Source organism: Dermacentor variabilis, chromosome 5, assembly GCF_050947875.1.
Source record: "Dermacentor variabilis isolate Ectoservices chromosome 5, ASM5094787v1, whole genome shotgun sequence".
NCBI lineage: Eukaryota > Metazoa > Arthropoda > Arachnida > Ixodida > Ixodidae > Dermacentor > Dermacentor variabilis.
This window is the reverse complement of record NC_134572.1, coordinates 149934436-149961604: the sequence shown is the minus strand read 5'-3', so window position 1 is coordinate 149961604 and position 27169 is coordinate 149934436. Positions and strand designations below refer to the sequence as shown.

Genomic DNA, 27169 nt, shown 5'->3' with positions numbered 1-27169 from the left:
CAGCGCCGGGCACTAAACGCAGTCTTCGTGTCCCGCATCTGAATACCCGACTTCGTCGTCACGCTCGCGTCGTGAGTGTTTGCTTTTTCTTTTTGCCGCGATAATTTCGCCCCGCGGCCGAGGTAATCGCTGAGGAGAAACCTGCGCGCTTTTTGGGGGGAGTTTGACCGGATTTCGGTTCTTCCCTTTGCGCAACGAATGCTTAGTTCAGCAAGGCGCCTGCGCGGGTATTTAAGGGGCAGCAGCCGCGTTGTTTGGGGTCACGCGTATTTTCCGAAGCTGGCAGCCATCTTTGCGACCCGGGCTCCTTGCATGCGACTCCTCGCGCGAAGAAGTGGGTCTCTGAATAACAAAAAAAAAAAGGACACGTCATGCAAGTGTGGCGGCGTCTCAGGTCCTTAACCCTAAGGCGTGTCGTGAGATTATCGCCTCCGTGCATTGCGGGACTGACGGTGTTCACTCGATGCGATCAGGTGTGTTGACCGTTTCGCAAAAAAGAAGAAGAAGAATAAGAAGAAAACGGACAGGTGCGAGGGCGACCCGTCGGTGAATTTGCGCAGCCATGCGAACAGCAGCACAAATGGGTTCAATGAATGGCCCCGTCAAAAGAGGCACTAGGCCGTCACTACCGTGGGCACCTTTTCTGGATCTCAGGAACGAAGAGGCAATCTCATCCGCGCCGAAAACAGCAGTGTTGAACTTGTATGCTCGGGCCTTTGTATGTTGCACGTTCATTGAGGAAGCTTGAAGGCGGCGATGCTTGTCGAAGCCCTTACACTCTAAAGCGTGCCGTTATGTCATAAGTGACGTAAAGGCAATGAATGGGCACGCGTCAATACAGAGTGATCGAACGCCACTTCTTTTGTTGTCTGGTTTTGTCTTAAGCTAGGGTTGCCTGTCTTTGATGTTATCTCTTGTTTGTGTCGTAGACCTGTTTTTTAAACCACAGACCGAAAGCCGTTCTTGGATAAAGGGTTTGCCATTGGTTACGGCATAAAGGCCGGAAAGAAATGACGGACTGCGTTGCGCAAGATTAGGCGTTGGCGAAACGAAAATGCCTTTGGCGCGCGTTTCCCAATTCTTGCAAACCTGCCTGCCTTAAATCTAAATAAAACCTCCCCGTGCGTATTCCACAAGACTATCACCCGTAGCTCAGAGACCCGTGGCGTTAAAACCACTAAAATGTTATAGTAGGTGCATTTTATTACTTATATATATATATATATATATATATATATATATATATATATATATATATATATATATATATACGAAACCCAGACCATTTCCCCGGGTGGTGACGAATTGGTGGCGGAGATTGTGTATATATATATATATATATATATATATATACACAATCTCCGCCACCAATTCGTCACCACCCGGGGAAATGGTCTGGGTTTCGTATCTGTATCTGGTACGACGCCGAGGCCTCACTGAGAAACTTATACGCCGATACTTCGGACCATAGAAGGTTCTGCGCCGCATTAGCAGCGACATGAATTGCAAGTTCTTGGGTGACGGTTCATGCTGCTCCAAACGTCGTCAACAGGTGCCTGAAGTAGTGCACGTGGGGCGCATGAAGCGCAGTCTTCCTGAATAATTTGGACACCGACAAGCTGTTTAACGAGTCTAACGACTGCCATTCTATGAGCATCGGGACGATGCTCACTCAGGAGGGAGGGTAATGCCGCATCACTATTCGTGCCAACAACCTGGCGACGACAATGGCGACGACCGGGCCGTACGTGCGAGAGTACCAGCACAATAAGCAAAAGACAAAGACGTTCTTTTGTACTGTCCTGCATACTGCACGTCCTTTGTCCAGTGCGACGCGGTACCGCTACTCGCCGCAATAAAGACCCCGTGCTTTGTGACCTGCGAGAATACAAACAAATAAATTACCACGCTTGAAAGCGAAACGAGAGGATTCATTTATGCAACCGGAGGCGCTCTGCCTCAGGGTTGACAAAGAGGCAGTTGTCTTTAGTGAGGAGCGAAACTTATCGGGACGCACACGGTAGATGTCGGAACGAGAGACATCTGTAACCTGAGCGTTCGAGACGCAAATGTCCAAAATGTTGCCACGTGAATTGATGGTCAAGGTATGCTGCTGAAGGGAAAAGAAGGACGAAAAGTCCAACAGCAGGCTGCATTTGTTCTCTATATTTGATGACTGTCATGTGAATATCTAAGCGTGTTCCCATGAAAATAATAATAATCATAATAAATTACAAATTTCGTGCGCACTGCCCCCGGAGCAAGACCCTTGCTGCAAAGACTGCGGAGCGAGATTTCTGTCCGACAGTACAAGGAGGCGCTGCACCAAGCAAGAGCTTAGTTTTCTTAATGGCCATGATCTCGCATTATATGTAGACGAGATGACAAGATAACGCTCTTTAGAAATGCAAATAAGTGGTTGTTTCTGTCATTGCAGTAATTTAGCAGCCTCAGTGGCACAGTCCATATATGGGATTCTGCGGCTAACCACGACGTCGCGGGTTTGATTTAGGGCGGCAACGACCTTACGTGATTGGGGGTAACTTGAAACGACGCTCGTTTAGGTAGATTTGGACGCACCTTAAAGAACCTCAGGTGGTCAAAATTAATTCGTAGCCCTACACTACGACATGTCTCATAGTCGTAGTGTTGCTTCGGGGTTTGCAGCTCCATGAATCAGTCGATAGATCGTGGTAGTTTCGAAATTTTTCGACTCCCATTTCGTGGAAATGAAGGTAAAAGCTCTGGATCTACGAAGAAGAAGCGGAAGGCTTTGATCTCGCAGCTGAGCTGCGCGATTGGACGGTCACTTCGGTGCGCCCCCTGGTGTCGGCCAGGAGCAGCTAGCAGGCGCCGCACGCCGCGCCACGCAATTGTTCTTCGTTCGCAACCAGTCAGCAGACGTCCATATATGGCTTCCACAATCGCAAGGACACAGCGCTCGGCGATCTACACGCTATGCACAATGTGCGCTGCGCCCGGCGCTTTTTCAGCGGTACGTGCTGGGGAGACCGAATTCATGCACTGCGTGGTATACTATGCGCGAGCCCTTGTCACGCACTGCATTTGGTAGCCCAGCGGTCACCGAGCGCCTACCGTTGGTGCAAAAAAGCTCCGGCCGTCATGAGGTCGGATTATCGCGTTTGAATCACTGAGAAAACCGTACCTAAATCCGCACGTGGGGACTCGTCTCTGCTTGTTCGCGCAGAGGGAAAGGGAGCGCAAGAGCGAGTGGTCTTGGAAAAGACGCCGATCAAGCGGTGCATCATGCTTGTGCAATTGAATTTTGTTTGCTGTTGGCACAGATGATGAGGCGCTGCTGGCAGTTGTCGCTACCTTTATGAGATCCAGGCCTGGGTTTCAAATGGAAGGCATATCGGTGCACCGCATAGCGGCGGGATGGTCCAGCAGCAGATAAACATGTCTCGTCATGCTCACAGGACAGGTAAAAAAAAAAGAAGCACCGAAGCCTCGGTGACGCGCCCATTTTCGAGATTCGTTGACGACAAAGGTGGTCGGACATTCGTATGTTTGCATCTACGCTTTAAAGCGACACTGAAGCAAAACACTAAATCGGTTTAGACGGATAAATCGCTCTTATAAAAGTCTCCTGTCACTAATTTCGGAATAATAAGCTGATTATTAGAAGATAAAATGAAAGTCCAAGTTTCGCTTTCTTTAATTTGACGCTGAATCCTCAATGCCAGTGCGTCACTGTGCCGTCACGGATTTCAATGTATTTTTCAGTAGAAGTTCCCGAAACTCGCGATGTTCGATATTTGGCTCCTTTAGTCGGTCTTTACGGCTAAATAATTAACTAGACCCTAGAAGACGCTGTCAAAATCCATGACTTCACAGCAAGATGGTGGGGGAAATTAAGATGACGTCACCACATGTCTTTTGCTTTTGCTCTTTTTCTGACTTACCAAGCGTCTTCCCTTGGTAAGAATGGTGTTTTCGATATCTTAGAAGCGTAACTTACGTATACAGAAGAAATACTATTTCTCTTTAGTGTCCCTTTAATGGAACGTTTCAGCTGTATTTCGAGATATTCATAAATTTGGTAGGGTGTGTTGATGATATAAAAGGTGTGATGCTGGATTCATTTTTGTAGCTTTAGTTTCGGGCAAGATTTCTAGATCGCAACACAAAGTACTTCATTTTTTTGCATAAGTTCTTTTAATTAATTATGACAATGATGATAATGATGATGACCTGCTCAGTTCTTTTTTAGTGTTTTGATTGTTGCTAAATGTCTGCCGTACTTTTTTTTTCAACTACAAGTTTATATAACCTGCTGTGGTGGCGAGTAAGTAGTCAGAATGTTAAAACGAAACACAACCCCCTATTTTCTGAAACGGTGTCTGATTACTATATTGTGGTTTGCCCAGTATAGAAGCGTTGATGCGTCCAGATTGCTCTTTAGTACGCTTTTCGGCATGCCTTTAGAAGCAGCGACGAATTGGAGCGCAGATACCACCTTCGGATAAAACAGGGGTGCGGCCCTGGGTTTGGCTAAAGTCCCTTGATGAATTTCACCGTGGTAACTTACTGGCTATTTACATCCCTGAAAAGTCACTGAAGAAGTCGCTAAGATTCCTAAAGGGCAAAAATTACCGCAAAGGTGACTAAAAGTTCGCCACATTTATCGACTTTCTCTGCGTTACCAACATTGTGCCGGATCAAGCGTCGAAGGTGAAGGGAGAGGGGCGGAAATAGTGGAAGGGTAGAGAGTTCATTGAAAGAGAGAGAGGAAGCAGGAAATTCAGGTGAGTTGCCTAGGCTATGTCCAGTTCGCTATCCTACACGGGAGCAGGGTTATGGGAAAGTGAAAAAGTTCGAGAGAGGAGGCAACAGTTCAGGTTAATCCGGTCCACTAGACGAGTCACAGCGAGTATACAGTTCGCGTAGCCAAGCTTGTTGTTTTGAGGTATTGCCTAGGAGGACAGGACTTTGACTTGCTGGTATACACGCGAGGAAAGGTGAGAGGGTCAAAGGGAAAACACATACCCTATATAGGGACTAACAAAGGCAGATGATGGTAAGGGAGGGGAAATTAGTATGTAAGAAATACATGATGTGCTATCCAGTGTTACATCAGGCATGTGCTGCATGCGGTGTTACATGCATGGGCTATCCAATGGGCTGGGCGGACAATGTCTCTTGATGACTAGAGTTGCCAATGATCGACGTCTCGATAGCGAACTTGCACTACTGTTTTAAGCCAGCATCAATTCGGACATGATTATGGCCGCTGCTGCGGGGCATTAATCGAGCGCTACACCATCTCCTTATTAAGAAGACAGTACGCGGCGCTGAGCTCTCGCTTCACTGTTCGGGGGCGCGGGTCCCTAAGACGGCGACAAAGGGACGAAGACACGCTCGGAGAAGCATGGCCACGAGGCGACCGTTTAATCGATACCCCAGAAACGACACCGCGGGGTCTCTGGGGCGGAAGAGCCGGGAAAACACAGTTCGGCGCGCGTGCATACCCGCTGCCCCTTCAGCGACACCGGCACACGTTGCGCCGTTATCCGCCTCTTGACCGAGCGACGTCGGGGAAGCCCACCGGTATCTCGGCTCCCGCTGAAAGTGCGACCGCGCATCCGAGAATGAATAGCGAGCGACTTTTTCGCGCTTGCGCGCACTTACGCGTATAAAAATAGCGCGCGCGCACGCTATGTAGCTGCGCTTTGGGGCGAGCGCCACCGAGGTTTCCTTTCTTTTCCTTTTTTTTTTCTTTGTTTTCCATTTCTTACGCGAAAGAGGTCCTACGCTCTCTCTCGATTTGCCCGAAGACGATTTCGGCGCAAATCGTGCAACGCTACTTCTAGTGCATCGACCACGCATGTGTTGCCGTATACCGGTGTGTGTGCGTTATACTGCTATTCCGAGACGCATCGGGGAGCCAGCGTGCTAGCAGTGTACGAAAGGGCTAAGTGGCGTTTGATTAATTAAAAGGTGCAGAGGTACGATCGTAATATGCGGCTGCGTTCTACGCGTCTCGTGACTAGCAGCACGACAAACAGAAATATACGGCGCCTTCCGTATTTGGCCTGTGGACTTTAAAGGAACACTAAAGGCAAATACAAAGTCGACGTGAACTGTTTAAGTACCATTCCTGAAACCTCGAAACGCTTGTTTCTTGCCAGGAAAAGACTTCGTTTGCGAGGAAATTGCGTCCGAAGGGTACGAATACCTTCATCGAAATTCAAATCTCCCGCCACCCAACCGGGGGAGTGGTGACGTTGCATACGCCATCACCGCCCTTTGCTGCCGTCGATGAGTAAACCGGCGCCCGACAGATGGCGGTACCGAGTCAAGACAGAGCGGTGGATTCGCCGCTGCAGCTGGTTTTTGGTCAAGTGGCGTAGACCGTTCGGGCATCCCGCAACATCACATGGAAGTTAAATTCTCTGTTACTTCAAGCTTGTACGAGTTTCGCGAGGGAGCAAAACCACCGCAGCACTACGCAATAACGAAACTGCAGAAACGCGAAAGCGTGGGTGATGCGGAGTCAATCGAAAACGAAACCTTTCGGCCGCCTGCGTCGTTCTCAGCGTAACTTCAATGAGTTCTTTGTTTTAGAAATGAAATAGAACTGGACAAGTAGCAGTTTATTTCGGCCTATAATTCAACACAAGGGTGTTTTTTTGGAACAAGTGGTTGAGTGCCAGGGATAAAATTTAACTGAGGAGCGCTTTCATCATCGGGCAAGTGCTTGAATGTCCCGGGGGAGTCTTTAATCATGTCCTGCATTTACCTAAATTTCTCGATCCATAAGGCTCTGTTCGCGATGGTATTGATGCCTTAAAGATTCGCAAGCACTAATCTATCACTGTAGCTTGACTTAACATTTGCTTTTAGTGCCCCTATAAAAAGTTCCTGTCCACAAGCTACTCATCTACTCGAGAACAAGCATCGCTCACAGGGTCGCACATTGTAGTCTAAGTTGTTTGAGATGGTATTTAAACATCGATACTTGCCTGCATTTCGTAGAATGAAGCAGAAACTGTTTCGGCTACGAGCACAGATTTTGCAGACGGGAGCCAAGCTGCTGATCCGACAGGTTGCGCCAACTGATTTCATCTCGATGGGCAGACGAACTGCATCATCGAAGCAAGCGCGCTTCTCTCCTATCCACCTATCCTAGAAGTTGTTTCCCTCGCCAAGCAACTTTCCGCCACCGGAAGCCGAATCTACATATCTTCCATATTACGCGTTTGATGTTCGTTTTTATTGTTATGAATATTTACGAGAGGTATGGGGGGCGAATATCACTTTTCTTTTCGAATACGAATAGTAAGCATAAAAAATCGAATCGAATATCGAACAGTCAAGCGCAGACGCACATATATACAGGAGAAATAGACATTTCTGTAATTCGGCCTAATTAGGTACTACGCTTGTACTAACTAGTGGAAAAAAGACAGTCCACTATCACGGACAACCATTATCAGTGAAGCAAGTAACTACATTGATAGCCTCTCAATATCTTTATAGCTGGGTCGTAAACAAGCGTTCCATTAAATAATGGTTCCTGTATGACTAGCTTTTCAAAAACGCAAAAGAAATGGCTGTTAAAAAATAAACTCAGAAGCTTTCGAAAAAGAGAAGAAAAAGCTGCTGTAGGGTTTGTGTGCCGTAGAAACATGCATATGAACCCATTGCAAATAAAACAGCGCTGATCGTAGCGTATAAGCTAAAGCTACTATATGACTTCACTGCAAGAAACACTAAATTACAGACTACACTAACAAAAAATCGCAGGTTGTCACGTAGGCTTCCGCCGCGAAACCAACAACAAGGCTCGAATTGCTAATTTTTTCCTGCATTGCTTGGAGAACCTTGTCAATTGTTTCACTTCACATAGCTTCCGATACTTGGCTTAGCACACGGAGAACAGTGGATGGAAATTTACCAGTCGGTTGTTGCGAAGTGTTTGCTTATTTGAATTATTCGTAAATACCGAACAGTTAGCTCGTTTTTGTATACGAATATGATTAGTTAGCGTCAACTATTCGATTACGGTTTCAAACTTCGAATATTCACCGACCCTTAATATTTAAATGGTATGGGGAGACGTTGGTGCACAAATATGACGCCCGCTATCATTTGCCTCTGAAAGAGGATGGCGCAGTTATGCATAACAGTCTTGTGTGTGTCTACGGGGCTTCACGATGGACCTTAAGAACGCCGCCCCCTACCGCTCTATAGAGTACGCGGTTTGTTCGTGTTTGTCTCTCTCTCTCTCTCTCTCCTGCTCTCTCTCTCTCTCTATTTCCCGCTTTCACTGTATTTCTCTTTTTATCCCCCTTAACACATCCCCCCGTGCAGGGTAGCTAGCCAACCAGAACTACCTCTGGTTAGCCTCCCTGCCTTTCTACGCATCCTTTTCTCTTTCTCTTGCGCACATTTGCACAAATGCGCAAGCTTTCGCACGAGACGCAGTCAGTGCACACGCGACGATGATGCTCTACATTTCCGCTTGAAGTATCACCCTATCGGAACGACAGTTGACAAATGCGTAGGTGACTCGGGGCGGTGGCCCACGTGACTATGACGTTGCGCGATGCTGAGAGCACGAGAGCGCGAGTTCAATTTCGGCCGCGGTGGTCGCATTCCGAAAGGGGGCGGGATGAAACAACGCTCGCTCACCTGCCGCGCCTTGGGTCAAGAAGTCCAGGTGGCGAAAAAACTTACCCGGGAGCCCTCCACTCAAACACCAACACTTACCAGCGTTAGTGGCTGTTTAAGGCAGCGTGACAACGCTATTCATGTCATAGCATTAGAGCCGGACTTCACCCTCTTTGAAGCTAGCTAATCGAAAAAAAAAAAAGGTACGAACTCGAGGTGTGTCGAGCGTAAGCGAGCGCGCGTTACGGTGTGCTCGAAATCGCAACTTTGTACGAGATACGAGGTGAGGTTAGTTAGTTACGATTAGTTAGAGTGGGCACGGTCGGCCGTGAGGCACGCACGCGCAGCTGTCGAGACGCTGCGATCATCGCATTCTAAGTGAAGACGGGTGGAGACTCGGCAAATGAAGACACTGCACTTCTCAAGGGTTCCCGTGGATGACCATGAAGCGCGGTGACTACTTCTTCCGAGGGGTGGCGCTGCCATGCACTTTTGTGAGCGGCGATTGAAAGACTGGTGGAAGTAGGGAAACGACAAAGTTTAGAATAGGAGGTGACAAAATCTGGTCATGGAAATTTATCATGTTTTTCTTTTTCGTTTCTTTTTTACCTAGGTAGGATACTAGGCGGTATAATAGCAAGAGCTTGGTGGCGCAACCCACCGCCCCATGCCACGGGGACGCTCATAACATTCATGCATCCATCCATCCATTAATGGCAGCGTTTTCTTGAATAGGAATGGCCGCTTAAAAGGCACAGTGTCTCAAAAGCGTGGAAACCGAATGGAGGATGAGGTGAAGAACGTTGACAACAAGGTACAGGATAATTGAAAGTTTAAAACGACAACCAGGAGTTTAAAGAAATGTGACAGAAACAGAGATAGTAAATTCGATCCGAAGGTTGGAAACAAAGACCGTGGAGAATGGAAAGAAATGAAATTAGAAAGGGGAAATCTGTACTATAAAACAAAGGGCAGTGCCTTGCTAGTTGAGGTTGCATAGCTGGTTGCCTAGGCCAAGAACATGCTGCACCAAATATTCGCAACAGGGTGAAGCATGTGTCATCAGCAGCAAAAATCAGTAGATAACTCAATACGAAGGTATTTAGCCAGTGAGACCCGTAGGGAAACGTTCGCCTTCCAGAAGCCCTGGGACTTAAAGCGGATGGAAGCATTAACAGATCAGTAGCCTAGATAAGCAATAGGCATTCACAGTATTTCGAGCAAAAAGCAGGGCAGTGATTGATAAAATCGGAACTGTCACAGGCATTGGTAGCAATACAAAGTATATACAGAGGTTCTACGGAAAAAAGAAAGGGTTAAGGCGACATAGACAAAATGCTAGACTGATAAACCTCTATACATTGATTGATTGGCTCGAGCAGGCTTGGTGAATATTTGTCGCCGCCCCGCTTCGAAGGGAATGCCAATAAATAAATAACAAGTTGACGGTCACTCTAGCATACGCTACCTTCTGTTACTTCATATTATTGTTTTCTTCCCTATTCTTGTTACTCCATATAACTTGTTTTCTCCCACCAAAGGTCGTGGGCTCGAGTGCACTAATTACCTGTATGTTCAGTGTTCCTTAATTAACCATGCATTACTTAACACAAATGATCGTGGGTTCGACCATCAATGATGGCACCATCAATTTTGGTGCCGTTGAATTTTGGTCCCTCCAAAGGTAGAAGGTTCGACTCCCACCAAAGGGAGTGGGGTCGGATGTCTTAATTAATTATATCTTAATCAACTGTGCCGTAATTCGCCTTATTTAACACCAAAAGTCGTTGGTTCGACCGTCAATGGTGGCGCCATTGAATTTTGGCACCATCGAATTTTGGTCCCTCCAAAGGTCGGGGGTTCGACTCCCACCAAAGGTCGTGGGTTCGAGTCCTACCCATGGTCGTGGGTGGCACCATCAAATTCGGTGTTATTGGATTTTAGTGCCCTAATGCGAGATGGTCAATTTTTCGGTAACGCCGCGTACTACGGATTTTTCAATCCAGGAGTCACTTAAGGATTTTGTTTTAATAAATAAATAAATAAATAAATAAATAAATAAATAAATAAATAAATAAATAAATAAATAATCACCATAACCATCGTCATTGAGTGAAGGAAGAGTTCAGAGTCCAGGATCGCTTGAGAATACACGGGTGCATCCAGAGAGTTAGCGGTGCTAAGTTCTGACCTAGTTTTTTTTTTTTTTTTCCTAACGAGAGAGCATACACTAAGCGGCATCGTGTACTGACTGTTTGCGCATGCGCAGACGGGCAGACGGCGGCGGTGCCGTACTGCTGCCGGGGCGCGGGGGCGCCATGCGGCGGTGGCGGCCTCACTCGTGGTGGGCGCTCCTGCTGACCGCCTGCTGCTGCCTGCACCTGGCAAACCCGCAGGTACACCTCTACGTGCCTGCACGTGAGTACCACGTATGCTCGATTTGATTTGGGGGCTACGAAAACGTGGCCAACTTCTGTAGCCGACATTTCGACAAACACTTGATTGCTATAACGAATACAGAAATGACACGAATGAGCAAATGGGCAATAAATTTTCGCAAAATCTTACTTTTGCAAATGTCCACACCGCTCCAAGTCGGGTCTACGTGTGGTCCTAGAGGTGGCATTCGTTCCACCAACACCAAATATTTCAAGAAAGCCTTCATAGAAGCTGCATGTTCTCCCCTGACACTTGTTTCTTTTTGTACCGCCGGTACAACAAATTCATATGGCTCAAATATATTCACCTTCTGTAAGCGTGGTTGGTTAGACCAGTGGGCAATACATTCGACTTCGGAGCGTGATGTTGTAGGTTTGGAACTCACCACCGCCACCGTTTTTCCTTTGGAATTTATTCTGTTTTGATACATTCAATTTGTTTATAGCGACTCGCCTTACGTGACAGATGAACGGGTTTCCTCGTTAGGTACGACTAAACATTCTTACGCATGTAATATATCCCTTCTGTGACTCCACCAAGCGTGTGATGCCTGCATTTCTTCGAACGAAGCAGGCAGCGCGCTTCGGTATCGCTGCTTCCTTGGTAAATCCAGCGACAAGGAGTTGCTCTAGTCTATTCCTTCTTGAGGGTAGACGCCCAATGCCCGGTTACGGAATTATGTGTCATAAATAACCGAGAAGGATGGTTAAACTGCTGTTGTAGGTACTTCAGTCGAGTACTGTTCTTCCATTGTACCCCCAAGTGGAAATATAAGAGCCGCAGAAATAGAATTAAGGGGCATTCAAAAGCACCCACGGAGCGGCTGTATGATTGTATATAACACTGATAGAACCAATCTCACAGGGTGTGAAGGAAACGTTTTTCACAAATATTTTATTTATCGGAATCCGAAGTATACGCAGAAGTTCATGGGAAGATGAAGACTTGGTCGTAAACAAGAGTGGTCCCATGAGCCAACGTTTCGGCGAGGAGACCTGTCCCTCGTCGAAACACTGGCTCCAGCAACAGGAGGGAATTGATACAATGGCAAAGCGACAATCGGACAGTGATACCTTTCTGTCACCGTCCCAATACAAAAGAGTAGCCCCTGGATATCTGCAGGGAGTTGAGTCGAGTTTAGGAAATTTTGATGCAGAGCTAGGTAGAGGCGTTTGCTTATCTTTTGCTTGCTCAGCCAGAGTACTGTAGAAAGTGAAGAAATGTAGCGGTGTTGTCTTGACCATTGCTTACACGCACGACGCAGACCTACCCGAGGAGTCCGACTACTCGAGCCGCCAGGGCCAGTGTTCGTACGGCGGCGACGACCGGTGCACGTTCGTGCTCCTGTGCCTGTTGTCCGGCGGCACGGCGGCCGGTCGCTGCGGCAACAGCCTGCTGTACACGTGCTGCGTGCGGCCGCCCCGCACGCGGTCCTCGCTGCCAGCCGACCACACGGCAGTGCAGGCGCTCCAGGCGCGAAGCCCGTCCGCCGCGCGAACCGCCACGCAGCGCAAGTACTACCACGTGGGCGACGAAGAGGGTGAGCGAGGGAGAAAGCAGCCGTTGACGCTGCCCTCCAACACACACAGTTTTCTACGTAGAGTTTCCATTGGAAAAACAGGAGCAGAGGAGGCAAAGAGCAGAGAGAAGCAGAGCAGCAGCACAGAGAGAGCGCGACTGCTCGCTCTTCCATTCACACCTACCGTGCGCACCGCGAGCGAGTGCGAGCGTGAAGGCGTATCACGTGACCAGGTTGTTCACCTTCCCGCGGTGATTATCACTCGCTTATCGGTTGCCATTGCTGCCGCACACTTAAACAAAACGAAGGAAATACAACGAATGTGTGATGCATTAGCGTCACGTGACTCCCTTGCGCTCTGCTTCTCACGCGGGAGCAGTTCGGACTGCTCGCGACTGCTCTCGGCGTCGTCAAACAGCTCCTGTTCTGCCTTTGGATGACAGAGCTCCTTCTCCTTTTTGCACATTGAGATGCAGGTACTCTTGAGAGAGCAATTTGGGGACGCTTTTGGGTGCTCACGTTTCCACAATGCAATGCGCCGTAAAGGGAACTCTGGCGCGAGTGTCTGTACGGAAGCTGGAAGTACGGCGGTTCGGACTGCATGGGAATGATGGGCAGTGCATGGATTAGCCTAGCGTTAGTTCTTCCGGCTTCAAACGGCTTTGGCACTTTGTAAATTGATAATTTTCAGCACTATATTGCGGTATAAATGTATCGATTTGCGATGACTACGTACGTAGGCGAAGACTAATTGTTTTGGAGCGCTTAGAAAACTATTATTTTGAAAGTTTACAAATATGATTGGCGTAATAAATAACGTCACAAGGACGTTCAAAGAGACAGGCATGGAAATGAGACAAGTCCATCTACAAACCCATCATTCCCGTGGTCGCTGAACCACCATACTTGCAGAGCTCCCTCTAGTAATATTGGTAGGAAACTATATCGTCTTTATATCTTGCTCAGTTATCTATCTCGCTGTCTTTATGGGGGATACCTGTGTTCTGTAGTAATAAGAAGTGTGGGCAGTGCTATGTGTACCCTGTTCCCAATACACCTCGCATTGTTGTGGCTGCCGGGAAGTGTTGTGGAATCTGGAAGACACACTCCCAGAGATGATGTACGAGACAGTGCTTCGTTTTGTTCTGGTTTGTGGTTTCTTGTGGATTGTTCCACTGTCCGTCAGCTTGACCAGCCACCGAAGGATATCGTACATACACGAAACGTTCTCGTATGTGAATGAGTCTATTAATGGGGCTTGGTAATGACAGCGCTAGTTACCGTAGGACTCAGCTGCGTGCTGCACCGAGTACAGGCATTGTTTCCAATGTTTGGCACAGATGCACTCAATTCCGTACTCAGGTTAATCCTTATTGAAGAGCTACAGCAGACAGCTAACGGCGCATAAAACGAGGGACGTAACACGGAAGAAGAGACTTACACAGCCCTGCGTGTGTCACTTCCGTGTTCGCCTCTCGTTTTGCGCGCTGTTATTAGACGATCGTGAATAATGAATAACGAGTTAGACCGAATTTCCGCCCTAGTACTGCAGATAATGAATCCAATCCTGAAAACCGTACCTTGCGGTGTATACCTCTGGTTTGCCGTAGAACCTAGGAATGCCTAGTTAAGGTCGAATTCTGAATATGCTGCAGCTATATATAGGACTCCGTTCATGAAACCTATTACGTTCCCCTGAACTAATCCAAAATGATTCAACTCGCTTTATTCTGCGAAACCATTAGAGCACCGCGAGCGTGTCTTATTTCAATGAAATCAAATCTGGGTCTTCGGTCACTGGCAATGCGTCGAAGGATTTTTCGCCTATCATATTTTTTTATTACCTATATATCACCGCCCTACTCAACTGCCTAATTTCATGGCGCGGCCATATTACTTATCTCACCGCACTGATCATCAGCATAGAGTTAGAACTTGTGTATATATAACAGGACATGTTTTTGTTATTTTTTACACTCACTTTTGCCACCTCCGTTGAAAGAATGGAATGAACTTCCAGCTCATATTGCTTACATCAATAACAATGAAAATTTTCGAACAACACTAGCTAATATTGTATAACAGCAAGCATTTTATGAACGAATGTTGGTTGTTATTATGTTACTTATATTATGCCGTGCTGCATTAGTGTACTGAACAAACTTTCAGCTAACATTGTATTATTAGCAAATGTATACAAACTCGTACTTTGTTTGCCCATATTTCTTGTGTAACAGACTTCCCTCTATAATGTTGAAAGGCCCTGAGGGTAAAATAAATAAATAAATAAACTGCGTGGGCTACGAATGAAATATCAACATTAAGATGGAAATTGGGGCATATTGGTTGTGAATCTTCACATAAAAAACTCCTACACACATTTCCTACGTGTCAGTGTATGTCGGTCCATCTTTGCGCCGTCGTTATGGCACCTTTTACCTGGAGATGCAATATCAACAGATGTACGATGTCGAAACACGACGTATTGCAATAAGCACCGCTTCGTCTTCGTCTTGCTTCGTCTTCTGAGGTGAACATCCTCGGTGTCATTGTGGTATTTTTGCCTTTAGTTTCAGTATGAATTGCGTCAGGTCACTGCTGCTGCTAAGCCCCCACTTTCTAGGTGCCCTGACCAGTTCACACCTTATTTCTTCTATATAGTCTGCGGGAGGTCAACGAACAAGCCGCAGAGGAGAATCATAGGTGGTGAGGATGCCCAGTACGGAGAGTTCCCATGGCAGGTAAGCTCCTGTTCACACTCCACGGGCGCAAAGATATCCCTCTTTTTTTTTTTTTAGGTGTGAGTGAATATTCGAAATATCGAATAGGAATCGAATAGTCTTTGCTATTCGATTCGTATTGGATATTAAATTTCACTTATTTGAAGTTGTCGAACATTTGTTTGGTTCGAAAAATAAGTGACAACAACAGTTCTTCCAGTCTATCGGGAGAAAGACGGATGCAAACGGAGACTCGTTTAATTGAATCTGGTGTAGGATAACCGTGGTTGTTGCACAAACGATGCAGTTCTTGAGCGAAGAAGGTCACCCATGCGCGACAGTCATCGGCCGTTGAGTAAGCATGTCTCTTTAGGCAGCCAAAGAATTCGCTGTCTCCATTTGGACAAATCATTATCATTTGGGCAATCTCACCACGTTGTTATTCCTTCAAAACGATGTGCGGTGCTGTTTACGGCCCTTATGGCTCTTCCACCGAACGCTACACTACGTATACCTTGCGATGTGCGGGTCAACATTTTTTTCTTCACTGTCATTATAATCGAGCATCAGATATGACCGTCCTTTGTTTTTCATCCACAAGCCTCTCGTGTGTCCTGACATGCAGTAGTTAACGGTATTGCATGTATCAAATAATGCAAACAAGCCATTTGTCGCCGAAGGAACTCAACGAAGCCTTTCGTTTAGGTTGTTTTTAATTACCTACTCAAATGTGCCGTGTGTTATTCCAGTAAGTCAATATCTTTTCCGTATGCCTTCCGTACAGTTCTTACAGAGTCTGTGTCTATACTAATACCATTCCGTTCAATTTTCATAAGAATTGTACGGAAAACATGTGGAATACATTAAATACATGCGAAACGCCTTTGTGGAGTTGGGACTACTCGATATTCAATTCGATTTACGAATTTTGCTATATAAACACCCCCGCTCTATTTTCTTGCTTGCTCTTAGGGTTAGCGTATTTCCATGTAAAAGATGCACAGCCGTAGAAGGGACCCGTGTTAATCTTGTGTTGACAGACGTGTTGATACGGTGCAGGCCCATATCAAGATCTCCCGTCAGCAGTGCGGTGGAGCCCTCGTCAACCATTACTACGTTGTTACGGCGGCGCACTGCGTACATCAGTGAGTACAAGGCAGTCAGCCGCAGCAGTCTGATTTAGAATCTTGGCTCGCGGATCCAGCAATGTAAAGAACTGTGTTTACGCCTCTACGCATTAGCTTCTCAATGAACCAAGTGGTGCTGCGGAAGCTTTTAACTAAGCGACCATAATATATGGTGCACACGCTGTGTACAACGTTGCTGCGACCATCGCAGCTGCAGTCATCGCTTTTGCGATCCTTAATGTTGTCCGGACCAATCGGAGCCTCATACAGAAATATGACCGGTAAAAAATGTGCAGCTGTAGGTGTCTAAATAGGTGATGAATTTAGGTAGTTCTTCCCAACCCTTTTATATTTGAGAGTTTGCTACTTTTACCTCAATGATCGTAGAACTCAGTCTATTTCAGTGTGAAAAACGAACAACGTCTCATTATTTGTACCAGTTGCTTCCTTACACCCACTGTTAATGATATGGCTGGTTTCATATCCAAAACCTACAGTATATGGCGCACAGAACGTCGCGAAGGAAACACATGAGCCACGAGGAGGTGCCGAGCTACAAGGAGTAAGTCCGGATGGAAGGCAGCCTAATAGAGCGTCATGGCCTGGCACTTTCTCTTGTCCTTTTCAAGGGAATCCGACCTCTTACTCCGGTCATAGATGCTGTTTCTGGCAACGCGCCTTCCCGTTTGAAGACACTTTTCCTTTGCCATATCTGTACCGAAGACCCGTACTTCCCTCAATAAAGCTTTATTGGGTCAATATTCTGTGGTGACTGCCGGTACAGAATTGATCTCTAGTAATGACAGCCCATGGCGTTAACTCTTCCAGCGACAACTCAAGGCATGCATAGTCCGCGGAAGTTCTCCGGAAGGCTTTATTGCATGTGTACGTGTATGTTTACAAACATAGTTCCCAAAACAACAGAAGTGCAACAGCCTATAAATAAATAGCGCTATCAAGGTGACACCGGTATTCCTGTAGAATTAGAATGTTCGAAAATTGAGTTTTACCGCTAAGTACAACAAGAAAGCTCCGTGCATGAGCTCGACGCGTGCGGCACGTTCCTTATATCTGAACACATCAAGAGCGTGTGCCTTTAGTATACTTATAGGTCTAAATACATTTTTTTTTTGCTTGGCTAACTTGACTGCGAAGGAATGCACGATCGGAAGTTTTCCGGGGTGATGAGCTCACAGAGAAAAGGCCTACACACAAACACGAGATCTAGCTATGCCGACGCCTGCGCGCTCTCGTGCATCCGCAGCTTATGCATGCACCGGCCCGTGTGGCCCCCGGTCTTTCGCAGCACTCCGCTGCGTCGAATCTCGGTGATCCTGGGCGCGTACGACATCCAGGACCAGCGGTACCAGTCCTCCCAGGCGCAGGCGTACAGCGTGCTCGAGAAGAAGATCCACCCGAACTTCGCCTTCTCGGCGTCGCAGCCGGACCGCTTCGACGTGGCGCTGCTCAGGCTGGACCGGCACGTGCGCTACCAGGAGAACATCCTGCCCATCTGCCTGCCGCCCAGGGGGTGGACCTTCGAAGGGTGGCGAGCCACCGTCACCGGATGGGGAAAGACAGACTCCACGCTCAGTAGGCCGGGCCTCCGGCCCATCCTGCCCTACAATTGCGCACGTATCAATGCATGCGCACTAGCAGATTCCGAGAGGAAGGGATACTGGTTAAGCTGGCGCACGTTGGTGATTCCTGGTCGACTAACAATGCGCACGAAGCAAAAAATCCAAACAAGGCAGAGGTTCAGAGGGAGATGGAGACGTGAAATGATCAACGGTGGTGCAAGAAAAAAAAACGGGGGGGGGGGGGGGGGTGTCGCTGGTGTCATCGTTTCCAAAAGGGGACTTGCCCCCAACGACCCTTGCCCCCTTGTCGCGACATTCCTTGTTTCACAATTAGAGAAGACAGTTGGGCTAGTTTGTGCTTATTACAGACTCGAGACATCATTAGAACCAGCCCGGAAAAGAGATCGGACGACGGCAAGGAGCTAGCACACGGGACAGAATGGTAGTGTCACGTGCGCTTCTTTCTGTCGCCAGATGTCTTTTTCGCGCTAGGTAATGAAGCCTCAAGTCTGTGATTCCTTGTTTCAGCACAGTTGAAGAGAGAGAGAGAGGAAAGGGGAAAGGCAGGTAGGTTAACCAGAGGGGACGATCCGGTTTGCTACCCTGCGCTGGGGAGAGAGGGGAGGGGGAGGTAAAGTGATAACAAAGAAGAGATAAAGAAACGTGAAAAGAAAACGAACGTGCCAGGGCTGTGTGTTTGCATTCTTTGCTGCGCATAGGGCGTGTGCTCCTTCCTGCCGAAGGGATACTGCACAGGACGCAGAGATTTTGTGTTTCTGTAAATTTCACGTACACCATGGCCGTCTAGGGAGGGTCTGGCTAGAGTAGGGTGACGTAACCGACTCAGAAGCACAAATCGAAGTTTATCGAATATTACAAACGACTAGGGCTCAGCGCTATCCCTGCTTTATTTTAATCTTTTTTTTTTTCGCAAGAGCGCTGTACGTATTCTATGATGCCATGTTGCCAACTAAACCCCGCTTTCTGCATCGACAAATAAATACGAAAGGAATGAAGGCTGAACATTGTGAAGTGGTAGTAGCGTCCATGTAAGGGCCGTGAGAACTTGTTTTAGGAATTCCTAAACATAGAAGACGCTAGAGACGTGAGGATCAGTTAGGGAAGCACAGATATTCGAAGAGTTTGAATAAAGAAACTAATTTGCTGCTTTCAATCTGCTCCTCCGATTAGAATTATACTGCTTACAGTTTTTAATGTTTCAGCAGCTTACGAGTAATCTTCATTGACCTGGAAATGGCTGAAAAACCACTGCAAAGCAAAAAAGTATCAATACTGTGCCGAATCGCCCCTGTCGTTGACGAAATAGCCTACACTGAAACCGCGTCACTGAAGCAGTGGAACTACGAAGGTTGTGATTCTTCATTTCACACACGAGCTAGAATACGAACCAAATGCGATTCTCATCATTTTGCTTAGAAGCGTCCCCGCAACTTTAACTAATTTCTTTTTTCATATTGTGACTTTTCTCAAGACTCCCCAATTAATTAATATCAGCAGGGACAACAATTTCCACAATAGCAAAGACCGCCCATTCCCCTGGAAGGTGGCCTCGCGATTCATAGTGCAGCTGGTTTCAAGCTGTCATGGCACCCTTCTATCGTCCAGGAATAGCACTTTGCAATTTGAACTAATTGTATATAATAGAATACGTTTTCACGTGAGGCCAGCACGCCTCCGCTGCTATGAGGATTATAGAAAGTGCATTACCTAAGGAATAGACTGCCTGTTCATAAACACTGATGCAAGATCCTGCACATTTGAATTTTCGTTAACATCTTCGCTTTGTCTTTGTTACTTTGGTCAGTGATTTTGTTTTCCGTAGGAATTCCTCAGCCTGCTCACATTAGTAGCGCCCACACAGCGAACAACAAATACGCGCAAGTTTAAATTGCGCGTACGCGTTTAAACGACTTCCACAAATTGATGTTCCTAGTGGGACGCTACTAGCACGTTACATTAATTGCTTCTTGTTCGTCAACGTTTCATGCTCAAACTTAAATTTTTTTTCTCAGGCGAGAGAAAGAAGGAGTCTGTTGTATCGAAACCTGTTTTGCATATGTTGTTCCAATTATGGTGAAAAGTGAGACGAAATCTTGGACACTACGCCGACCTACGCCACTACACTTTTTACCTGTGAACAAGGCCTAAACGTCTTCTCTTCTATTAAATTTACTTTGGTCGGCGTATACAGCGCCCTGGGTTTTGTCTAACTTTTCCTCATGTTCCGACCCGACCACACGGGCTTCCGTCAAACACTAAACTTCATGTTCCAATTACATATTCTGTGCGTTTTCTCCTACGATTTCGTTCCCAATGTCCGACGTTTCAGATTTAGTAGCTTACGAACGCGACCCTCAGCTGGGCGTACGAACTCCCTTCGACAGTACGTCCTGGGTTCCAATTGTGTCGTCGAGACAAATTCAAGAATAATTTGCTAAATTGAATTTCCTGCAATAAAAGTAATACAGACTAAGCCAATACAGTATATTTAAAAAGATAAACTGACTATACAGTGCTCGGAGCTGCGGAAATTAAAAACTGTGGCGCGTTTGTAATCGGAGCGTGGCTCCAGGCAGAGCAGCGTGCCAAACCCGCGCGCCCTCTGTGGCCTCCCGCAGGTAACCGCTACGGCACGCGGGTCCTGCAGAAAGTGGAGGTGCCCATCATAACGCGCAGCGAGTGCGAGCACTGGCACCACATCCGCGGCATCCGCATCAGGATCCACCAGGAGATGATGTGCGCCGGCTACAAGGAAGGGCGCAGGGACGCCTGCGTGGTAAGACTCCGGCAGAACGCCTGCTCGTCAGCGAATGCATCGCTCGCTGCACACTCACGGACCGCTCACTCTACCCCATTCACGCTGTGGAGTGTCCACATATTCTCATGTCCGCGACAACGGCTCTGGAAGGAGTGATTTAGCGCGAACGCTACTCAATCCTTCAATTTTATTTTTATTTCTGCACTTGCGAGCACCGTTGAAGCGGAGATAGTTCCCGCGTTGTAAAGAAAAGCTCGTCGGTACGTAACGTAAATACATGCAAAGCAGTCAAGTAAAAAGCATTTGTAAAAAGCATAAAGTAAAAACATTTGCCACCCCGCTGGGCAATCCGTAGACTTCAGTGATCGCTTTTAAACACAACAAACCTATGTAGCAACAACGCAACAAGCCTCTCCATGTGTGTAGGAGAGATCGGCATCAGGGTTGATGCCTTCAACTCCTTCTCTCTTAGGCAAATGGTAAAGAAATTGGCATAGGCTTAGCTCGGCTATGTCAGGATATAGGTAGCGAAAGCTAAGGCGTAGCATGGTTAGCCTTGGTTAATCTTGATTGCAAGTTCAGGTTAGTCTGGTTGACTAGCTATGTTGCGGCGTTTAGCCAGTCGTTCGGGCGCTGTTCGTCTGTTTCCTGGGCGATTCGTTGCGTCTTCATCTCGTTCCGATGTCGATTCCAGGCCTCCACCTGCTTATCAGAATTGTCGCCGTCCATAATGCCGCCTCAACTGTGGTTGCGGCGCACGCGAGCTCTCCTTTTCAATCCTCCGACATGTTAACAGGCATGCGACGCAGCTGGCGAAGGGAGCGGAGGTGAGCACAACGACGAGGAACACGGTGTGACGGGGAACGCGGTGTGACGTCATGTGCCTTCTCGGAGCACCGCCACGGCGAAATCGCAAGTTCGCGGCCAGTAAAGCTTTCGCTTTAATATTCCCGCCGTGGTTGCTCAGTGGCTATGGTGTTGGGCTGCTGAGCACGAGGTCGCGGGATCGAATCCCGGCCACGGCGGCCGCATTTCGATGGGGGCGAAATGCGAAAACACCCGTGTGCTTAGATTTAGGTGCACGTTAAAGAACCCCAGGTGGTCAAAAATTTCCGGAGTCCTCCACTACGGCGTGCCTCATAATCAGAAAGTGGTTTTGGCACGTAAAACCCCAAATATTATTATTATTATTCGCTTTAATATCAGAAATACACCGGCATAATAGAGAAGCGAGTGAAAAAGACGGAGACATCATATCACAAAGAGAGGCCGGCTAAAACAAACACACAAACGGTAATGCAGAGTTCACGCAAAGTTCAAATCAGCACATTGTAGAGTAGAGCAAGTAACGTCATTTAAGATTATAGAGCAGTTAATTGCAGCTGACTTGTATTTCAACGGAGCACAGTCTGTGTTTTTATTGTCACGGCTCTAAAGGAAGATTTAGTGGTTACAGCTGTGTTGTCTTCACCTAAATTGCGCAGCGTACTTTTTTCGGTTCACGTCGTTCAGTGAATCACATGGAACTTTTACCTGCATGCTCTGGAAAGCTTTTGCAGGATCTGCTCGATCTGAAAGCGAGGAGCAAAGCGCGTAGCCTTCTGCTTGTACAAGAACCGCAATTCGGATAGAATGGTTGTGAATTCACGACAAAATCTGTGTTCTTTGTTCTTAACCCTAAATATAGCTGCTCATAATGCCCAGGTAGGTATACAGCGTCACTCTGCGCCCACCATATTCTTGTACACAATAGCATGCAATTTTGTTTGTTTTTTATATCTCCCGCCTCCCTACCATCTGTGGCGGTATTTCTGATGGTAATCGGGGAAACGGCTTTCGGTGGCCTACTTCGTGTTTTCATTAGGGGTGGCATTCTCGAACGGTCACTTTCAGGGATACAGTAACTTTCATGATATTTCGTGTGACACGGCGTCCGATGCTTAGGCGCCTATTTTAACGAAAATTGCGCGACAAAGACGTAGACGAGAAAAGAGAAACGATAAACACTGGCGCCACCCACAACTAACAGTTCATTTCGAAAGAAACAGGAAAAGTAGAAAACCATGCTGAAAGGAGAATAAACACCTTCTCAAGTGCGTGTGCCCGAGAAAACTGAAATAACATACATGTGGCAACAGCAACAGCAGCAAGTGGCGAGCGACAAACCTGCAGGATGTTCTGCCAATCATAAGAAGTACGTGGATTGCAAAATTGAAGTTGTTTATGAAATACCGTGCTCTTGTGGAAAGGTTTACATCGGACAAATAAACCGATGTTTAAATATCAGGATCCAGGAACACGTGCTCAAGGTATAGAATGGCACTGGTTCACATTTGGCGGTTCATTGCCGCTTAAGACTGCGTAAACCCGTTTTCGATAAAACTGAGATTCTGTACAAGCACAGAGCGCCAAACAACAAGGAAAACAATGGAAGCCTTTTACATGTTTTTGGAGGGCGACGGATGCATCAGTCAACCCTCGATAGCATTGTCATAGGCAGAAGCGTCTTACCAAGTCCTGCATCATTTCCTGCAAATCAGTTCTTGATTGGCCAGCTTTGCTGTTTCCACGTGTATGCTATCTTAGTTTTCTCGCGCACACTTGAGAGGTTGGATATCCTCCTTTCAGCGCAGTTTTCTACTTATTCTGTTTCTTTCAAACTAAACTCTTAGTTGCGAGTAGCGCCCGTGTTTGTCGCTTCTCTCTTTCTCGCCTACGTCTTTTTCGCGCGCTTATTCGTTAAGATGGAACCACACCAACTCGCCCAACTCTCAGTTTTGGTGCTTAGGCATCTGTGCTGTCTATACAGTGGCGGCATTCCTGGCACTTTGCGATGGCAGCGTGCTCGGCCGGATGCGAGGAACGCCGTCGGTCGCAGACGCCGAAGCGTCGGACGCCGAGTCATGCGAAATCTCTCGAAAGTGATCATGTCCCCGAAAGTGACCGTTCGAGAACGCCACCACGTGTCGTAAACAGCCATACTTGCCGCACTTGTATATACACATCTATCAAAGAAACTTGGACGGTCTTGTCTTTTCAGGGCGATTCCGGCGGACCGATGATGCTGAACTTGAATGGTCGGTGGACGCTCGTCGGGATCACGTCAGCAGGATTTGGATGCGCCCAGTCGTTCCAGCCCGGCATCTACCACCAAGTGTCCATGTCCGTCGACTGGGTCATCGCGAACATGCAGTGACCGGCAGCATGACAAACTAAAGAAACGACAGTGTTCCCACCCTATGTGCAGGCCGAGAAAGCTACTGTAAAGTCCACTGTAAGCGTGCATTGTTTCAAATGCCTCCTGGTCATGAGAGAGTGGAATAGCGTTACTACAGAAGTCCCACCAAAGGAAATGATAGCCTCGAGTCAGCGACCTCGTTGTCAGTTTCTTAGATTCCGTCAATTGAGGCTCGTCTCAAGTGTTTTACAAACCCAGCATCAAGGAAATCTTCAAATATGGTAACGTACGATGAGGCATTGGCAGGATGGGGCGACTCAGCATATGCATAAGTGAAATCTCCAATGTGCCCTGGTCAGCTTTGTCAAACTGTAATTGGCGCGACCACGAAATTATTTGTACAATACACGTTATTACGGAATGGAGAACTTACGTACGTACCAGCGTTCCCTACACTCATAAAGCACGTTTACGATGCCTCAAGAGTGACTGCCCACACAGGACAGGCCGCCAAAAACCAATTACACTCGAAAACCAATATGCTGTGTCATCGTAAGACTCCGGTATTCACGGTTGGCCGCGTTAGTGCCGTAGTGGCATAATTTCGCCATTTGTTAGAATCACTCAGAGGTAGCGATTGAGGCTCTCAGTCGGAAACATTTATTCAGTGTAATGGCAGTGGTGGCAAAAGAAGGACTGAACTAGCTATGACAAACCTATCAAGTTATTCCTTTATCGGCGATGCAGGGTCAGCTGCGGAATTTTTAAGAACACACAGGCCGTAGGTATACGTTGGCGCAAGAGTGCTACTAACCGACTACTTGACTCGCCTTCGCTTAGACTACCACATGTGCTTAAAGTACGAAGCCGCTGTGGTTTAACGATTCACTAAATTGACTTAACTGCAGAAAAGCGAAACGTCACTTCCGACTTTATGCGATGTATTTACAGACTCGCAACCTTCTACATTTCGGCCCTTTGATTTGCTGCTAGCTCCTTGTCCATATGCATCACGATCATATAATGGTTGCTACAAACACCTTTAATGCGGTAAATTATGTATGTAGGCCCTTTGCCGCGCCCTGTAACTGCTGGCGCGTACCGTCAAGAGAACACCAGTCGTTCTATATATGCCAGCGTTCGCAAGTATATGAGCGTGCTCTATGGTAAATACCTTCGAAAGATACAGCCTACACAGTCATATCACTATACCACAATGCACAAATCATTGGCGCCAAAATACTTACAAGCAAATATGACTTTATAAAGACAGTTTATTGGCACTCAATTTTGCACATAGTGTTCATTGTTGTTTGCAACGCCATAAAAAGCGTTAATGAAAACGTGGCGAAACATCCAACGTTTCCAGTCCGAGACCAAGCAAGGAAGGTGATAAAAAAGGATATGTAGGTCTTCTGAGCAAAGTCCTACGGTCCTAGTTGAATCGCTCCATGGATGCTCACGATTGATTCCTGAATCCCAATCTGCTTCTTTTCTTTTGCACAGGGGAAGGGAAGGCGGGCACCAAAACGAGAAGAGATACATTGCAAAGGAAATGAGCAACACTAAGAAAAAAAAACAAGCAGCAAAGGTAAAAACACATGTGCTGCGCGTTCCTACACGGCGCTTCTGTTTTACAGGAATTGTTACGAAATGGAAGACTCCCCAGTGTCCGCAAACGCGATAGATTGCACGCGCGATCGTGACTCGAGTACAATGGACGACAACAGCGGTGATGACGAACATCGAGTGAACAGTGTTTGCTGCAGTCCGTGGACAAAGTGCTCGGCGACGAAAGCGTGTGTTGCCCGAAGGAGAAGGAACGCCGGCGACTGATATCAAATCAAACGTTATCGACCAAGGGACGATGTGCCAATCGTACTCTTCCCAGATGATGGGACCATGGCGCAACTTGCTTTTTTTTTTTGTGCGTGTGTGTGCGTGCGTAGCCCGCTCCTTTCACGGTGGAATGCCCGTGAACTGACGTGTTGTTACAGCGACTCATTAAATGTTAGGTATTTCCAGCACAGTTGCCTCCCGGGTCTCTTTCGCTGCTTTTTGTCTGTCTGCGCACCAACGCATTTCGTGTACATGTGATCAGGTAAGTATGTGATGGTACTTTGACATGCGCTAGTCGTGCACAGTGCGGTTGCTTTCAACATGGAGCGAGAACCGCGCGCATGCTGTTTGTAGGCGAGAAGAAATTTTTGAGCTTGCAGGAAATTAATTTCGTGCCTACGGGCCTACGTGGATGAACTCCTTGCTGGCACAGGCACAGTGATAAAGCCAATGCTGGCAATTTCTTTTTAAATATATATATCTTGTGAATATAAGTAAGACAGTGGCGCATTTGCGGCTTCTCCTCATTATGAGGCTTCTTAATGAGGCTTCTCCTCATTGATGAGTAGTGATACCATTGAGAAACACTGAAGCGACACGAAAAGTAACAACACGCCTACGAAGTTCTGTACACAGGAGCAATTAAAGCGCTTGAGTATCTCTAAAATCATCTCTCTCTTAGTCGAATATTAAGGAGCATAAAGTAAGTCAAGCGCAGAATTATTAAAATATGCTTGTACAATAACAAAGAAAAAAAAGCCACGCGTACCATGAGAGGAGGCTGGATAAGGCTGCGAAGGACGATGAAGAGAAATATGGCGACGCGGCGTTAGAAGGGGCTAAGGGGGAGAGGGGGTTCTGCGTCCGGTCAGTGTGACGTCATGGGTTTTGACACCATCTGCTCGGGCCTAGTTAATTTTTATCCGCAACTATGGAATACACTGTACTATCTTAAATTAGCAATATCAATTTAACTTGGAAATCTTTGGGAACTTTTACATCACCATCCATGGTCCAAGTGCGAGATAACAATTACAAATCCATGAGGTCATACATGACGTTCGTGCGCTCGGTATATTGGCACGAAAATAAAAAAAAAATGTCCCCCCCCCCCGCCTAACTTTCTCTTCTCGTAATCAACTCCTTACCAAAATTGCCGAAAATAAAGCTTTCAAGGATTATGTTATCAGTGTACTGATTTGGTGTTTCTCTTTAACTCTCTTTAATCTCCCCGCAGGGTATTAATGAATCGCGAAGAAAGCCGGCAGTGTGCCCAGGCATCGAAGCACAACAGGTATAGTTCCGGTGTCCTGCGGCCTCTCTATTAGAGGACCGCGTCACGGAAGGTTTA

At 47.0% G+C, this 27169-nt stretch overlaps 1 protein-coding gene across 1 annotated transcript in view; it reads left to right on the top strand.

The window, feature by feature from the left end:
- LOC142583237 (trypsin-1-like) overlaps window positions 1-24044 on the top strand; it is a 110507-nt gene extending 86463 nt beyond the window's left edge. The window contains exons 2-8 of the mRNA XM_075693625.1: window positions 10907-11055; window positions 12341-12616; window positions 15257-15336; window positions 16375-16460; window positions 17749-18035; window positions 20662-20819; window positions 23842-24044. Of these exons, the coding sequence (XP_075549740.1) occupies window positions 10956-11055; window positions 12341-12616; window positions 15257-15336; window positions 16375-16460; window positions 17749-18035; window positions 20662-20819; window positions 23842-23997 (1143 nt within the window). The 5' untranslated portion in view covers window positions 10907-10955 and the 3' untranslated portion in view covers window positions 23998-24044. The remainder of the gene's footprint in view (window positions 1-10906; window positions 11056-12340; window positions 12617-15256; window positions 15337-16374; window positions 16461-17748; window positions 18036-20661; window positions 20820-23841) is intronic.
- Window positions 24045-27169: the final 3125 nt, after the last annotated feature.